General features: G+C 34.1%; 1 protein-coding gene and 1 non-coding gene across 2 annotated transcripts; one reads left to right on the top strand and one right to left on the bottom strand.

The window, feature by feature from the left end:
- On the top strand, positions 1 to 840 carry LOC120090680 (uncharacterized). The gene has a single exon (XM_039048399.2). The coding sequence runs from the start codon at positions 1 to 3 to the stop codon at positions 838 to 840; it is 840 nt and encodes a 279-aa protein (XP_038904327.2).
- LOC120092330 (small nucleolar RNA R71) lies at positions 205 to 308 on the bottom strand. The gene has a single exon (XR_005486035.2). It is a non-coding gene; the product is annotated as a small nucleolar RNA R71 (small nucleolar RNA).
- Positions 841 to 5,364: the final 4,524 nt, after the last annotated feature.

The raw sequence follows: 5,364 nt of genomic DNA, 5'->3' as shown, positions 1-5,364 counted from the left end.
ATGAAACGTTTCCTGGAAACGTGTAATTCATTTGTGATTCCTGAAATCACCCCAGAGGCGATCAGGCTATCTTTGTTCCCCTATTCTTTGCGTGATGACGCAAAGCAATGGGTGAGCTCACTAGAGCCTGGTGAAATCACCACCTGGGAGAAGTTGGTGGAAAAATTTATGCAAAAATACTTCCCACATACCACCAACGCGAGGAGGCGTCGAGAGATTATGAATTTTGAACAAGAAGAAGCTGAAACCTTAAGCGTCGCATGGGAGCATTTTAAGGAATTGGTCAACAATTACCCAAACAATGGACTACCTCTAACTATCCAAATGGAGATGTTTTATGGAGGATTGAATAGAGCATTGCAAATGGCAGCAGACGCAGCAGCGGCTGTTGGACTTATGGACAAATCTTACACTGAGGCTAAAGAGATATTATACCGCATTGCTAAGCACAAGATGGAATGGGTGGACGATACGTATGATGGAAGAGCTGATAGGAAGAAGAGATCTCAGAACGTTAATTCTATCGATTCCAACGCAATAGCCACACTTTTTTCTCAAGTGGCTACGATGACCAGCCTTTTGCAGAACATAACGCTAGGAAACACATCAAATCTGCAGAAGGTGAATCAAGTAGAGGCGTTTGGGCAGCCTATGGTTAGCTGTGTGGGTTGTGGAGATCCTCACTCCTATGCGGATTGCCCACATAATCCTCAGTCAATATGTGTCATTAAAAACAACCCATTTTTCAATACATATAATCTTGGATGGAAAAACCATCCAAATTTTTCTTGGTCAGGAGGAAATCATCAGAAGCACCACCCAGGGGCGAACCAACAGTAAAGGAATGGACCGCCGCCTGCATTTCAACAAACGCATCAGCCACATCAACAACCCTTTAATAGAGGAAGACAAGCGTCGAGCTCAGGATCTCCGCTTGAGAACCTATTGAAGGAATACATAGCCCAGAATGTAATATTATCATTTTGCACATGCTCTCTAATAAAGTGATGCCTAATATCAATATGCTTAGTCCTAGAATGATGTATAGGATTTTTAGTCAAATTAATAGCACTAGTATTATCACAAAATATAGGCACATTATTAAACTTTAATCCAAAATCACAAAGAGTTTGTTTCATCCAAAGAATTTGAGCACAACAACCAGCAACTGCAATATATTCCGCTTTGGTAGTGGATAAGGCAACCGAATTTTGCTTTTTACTAAACCAAGAAACTAAGAAACTACCAAGAAATTGACAAGTCCCACTAGTACTCTTACGGTCAAGTAAACTTCCCGCAAAATCTGCATCGGAATATCTTACCAAATTAAATTCAACATTTCTAGAATACCATAAGCCTAAATCAATAGTACCAAGCAAATATTTAAAAATTCTTTTAACGGCATGTAAATGTGATTCCTTAGGACAAGATTGAAATCTAGCACAAAGACATACACTAAACATAATATTGGGTCTACTAGCGGTTAAATAAAATAAAGATCCAATCATACCTTTATAAGTTTTTATATCCACACATTTACCTTTTTCATCATTGTCAAGCTTAGTGGATGTGCTCATTGGAGTTTTTGCAATTTTACCTTCATTGAATATGAACCTTTTAAGAAAATCCCTTGTGTATTTTTCTTGACTTATGAAAATACCATCCTTGAGTTGTTTGATTTGGAGTCCAAGGAAGAAGCTAAGTTCTCCCATCATACTCATCTCAAATTCACTATGCATACACTTAGAAAATTCTTCACACAAAGATGGATTAGTAGAACAAAAAATAATATCATCCACATATATTTGTACTAAAAGCATATCATTTTCTTTAGTCTTAATAAAAAGAGTAGTATCAATTTTACCCATTTTAAATCCATTCTCAAGCAAGAAATTACTAAGTCTATCATACCAAGCTCTTGGAGCTTGTTTTAAGAAAAAAGAGTATTTTTCAACTTATAGACATGATTAGGAAAATCAAAACTTTTAAACCCTGGAGGTTGTTCTACATAAACTTCCTCCATGATAACCATTTAAAAATGCACTTTTCACATCTATTTGATACAAAATGAAATTCTTATAAGAAGCAAAAGCAAGCAACATTCTAATAGCTTCTAATCTAGCAACGGATGCAAATGTTTCTTCATAATCTATTCCTTTCTCTTGACAATAACCTTGAGCTACAAGTCTAGTTTTATTTCTAATTATATTTCCCTTTTCATCCATTTTATTTCTAAAGACCCATTTAGTTCCAATTATAGAAGCATGAGAGGGCCTAGGGACTAACTCCCAAACTTTATTTCTTTCAAATTGATTTAATTCTTCTTGCATAGCTAAAATTCAAAATTCATCATTTTTGGCATCTTTAAAACTTTTTGGTTCAATTTGAGAAACAAAAGCAAGATTATTAAACATATTAAGAGAGGAACGAGTTTTCACACCTTGTTCGGGATCAACAAGAATTAATTCTTTGGGATGGGAAGGAGCATACCTCCATTCTTTAGGCATGGATGAAGAACCAACTTCATTCTTTTCGATTAAGCTCGCCTCTTGCTTACTTGAAACAATTTCCTTGCCTTTGTCACTAACAAGTAAATCTCCAAAATTTCCTTTTAAATCATCACTATAAATAGGCTCATTAGAAATAACATTGCAAGATTCATCAAATACTACATGCATAGATTCTTCAATTACTAAAATTATTTTATTGAAAACTCTATAAGCTTTACTAGTAGTGGAATAGCCAAGGAAAATACCAACATCCGTCTTAGAATCAAAATTTCCAAGTTTTTCTTTGTTAATAAAACATTTGCAATAAAAAACTTTGAAATACCCAATATTTGGAATTTTGTTATGCCAAAGTTCATAAAGAGTTTTATCCAAAGAAGGTCTAATTAAAACTCTATTTAAAACATAACAAGCGGTGTTAACGGTTTCCGTCCAAAAATATGTAGGTAAACCATACATTGATCTACCAAATTCTTGCAAAGTACGATTTTTTCCTTTCAACTACACCGTTTTGTTGAGGAGTTCTTGGAGTGGAGAAATTATGAGAAAAACTATTTTCTTCACAAAAAGTTTCAAAAGCATTGCTATCAAATTCTCCTCCATGATCACTCCTAATTTTAGAAATCAAAAAGCTTTTTTCATTTTGAACTCTTTTTACAAAACTAGAAAAGCTTTTCAAAGCATCATCCTTATGTTTTAGCATCAAAACCCAAGTAAATTTTGAAAAATCATCAACTATCACAAAGGCATAATAGTTCCCTCCAAAACTAGCAATTCTAGAAGGGCCAAATAAGTCCATGTGTAATAGTTGAAGGGGTCTAGTTGTAGAGATTACATTTTTAGATTTGAAAGAGGACTTAATTTGCTTACCCATTTGACAAGCATCACAAACTTTGTCTTTTTCGGATCTAAATTTGGGAAGACCTCTAACCAAAGAATTCTTGGAAATATTTGAAATTAAGTGCATGTAGCATGTCTTAGTCTTCTATGCCATATCCAAGAACCATTATGCAAAGCCGATAAACATTTATCATTAATAAGACGATCATTCAAATCAATAGTATAAACGTTTTCATCTCTATTTCCAACAAATATAACTTTTCTATCACTAGCATTTTCATTGATGCAATTCTTTTTATCAAACACAATTGTAAAGCCTTTATCACATAATTGACTAATACTAAGTAAATCATGCTTCAAACCATCAACCAAAAGTACATTTTCAATTAAAATAGAAGATTCATTACCTATACTACCTTTACCAATTATTTTACCTTTCTTGTTGTCACCAAAGGTTACAAGATCTCCATCCTTTTTGGAGAGAGAGACAATCTTGGATGGGTCTCCCGTCATGTGCCTCGAGCAACCACTATCCAAGTACCACTTGTTTTTCTTAGAGGCTTTCAAACAAACCTACAAACACAAATGTTCAAGTTTGATTCTTTGGTACCCACACTTGTTTGGGTCCTAGATGGTTAGCATTGACAAACTTGGGAATCCATTTCATTTTTGCATAGACATTTAAGGCATTGGATTTAGACAAGTAACAAGAATAAGTTGTATGTCCAAACTTGCCACATGAGAAACAAACAACATTATGCAAAGATTTATCTCTTACAACAAATTTATGCACTCTACTTTTCTTGGAGAAATTATTCCTTGGAGCATTGTGAAACTTTGCCCTTTGAGAAAAATTTCTTTCTTGGAGAAGTAGTATGAGCATATTTCAATTTAAAACACTTAGGTCTAATATGACCTTCAACACCATAGTAATGACATATAGACAGAAAGTTAGATTTAACATGCTTAGACACAACCTTAGGCATATTAAGCTTAGGCATATTATGAGATGCGTTAACAAAGATAGTTTTAGAACTTGAAGGAGTAGAACATTCATCAATATAGCCTAAACCTCTTTTATCGCCAAAAGACTTGCCTACTTCGATTATCTTGTCTAATCTTTGAGCACCTATTGTCAACTTTTTAATAGATTCTTTAACCTTATCAAGTTCTTGCAAAACACTAAATTCCTTTTCTTTGAGTAATTTAATCAAATTATCTTTTTCACAACTATCATGCTCAAGAAATTTAACTTTGTCAAGCAAGGCATTTTTCTCATCACAATCAAAAGCATGCTTGTCACAAGAGATATTCATTTCATCAATATGCATAGCATCATGCTCATTCTCTTTTAAGCAAACAATTTCTTCAAGTAAAGACTTATTTTTACTAGATAAAACATTGTATTTCTTTTTAAGCACAACATACTTAGAACTAAGTTTTTCTAAATCATTTTTCATATTTTCAAAAGCTTCGAACAATTCATTATAAGAAAGAGGTTCTAGAGTTACCTCATCATTTTGTTCATCCTCTTTGTCACTATGAGCCATGAAGCAAAAATTGGTCACTTTTTCATTATCACTCCCACTTTCGCTTTCATCGCTATCATCCCAAGTAGCTTTCATTGCTTTCTTCTTGGATTTCTTGGATGATTTGAGAAAAGGACAATCAGTTCTAATATGACCCGTCTTCTTGCATTCATAGCATATTACCTCATCCTTTTTGCTCTCTTAACCTTTTGATTCTTTTTTGTTGGAGAGATGCTTCTTGAATTGCTTCTTTCTCTTGATGAAGTTCTTGTACTTACGTGAAAGATAGGCAACATCATCTTCATCTTGGGAGTCAACTTCTAAAGAGATGGTCTTTAAAGCTATACTCTTTTCTTTCTTTTTCTTCTCATCCTCCATATTTTTCTTGATCTTTATCTCATGCGTCAACAACGAGCCCATGAGTTCATCAATGGAGAGAGATTTGAGATCCTTTGCCTCTAGAATGACGGTGACTTTAGGCTCCCATT

This window comes from Benincasa hispida, chromosome 11, assembly GCF_027475165.1.
Source record: "Benincasa hispida cultivar pf3 chromosome 11, pf3_genome.v1.1, whole genome shotgun sequence".
Taxonomy (NCBI): Eukaryota; Viridiplantae; Streptophyta; class Magnoliopsida; order Cucurbitales; family Cucurbitaceae; genus Benincasa; species Benincasa hispida.
The sequence above is the reverse complement of the archived record's forward strand: the minus strand, read 5'-3'. Positions and strand labels throughout refer to the sequence as shown.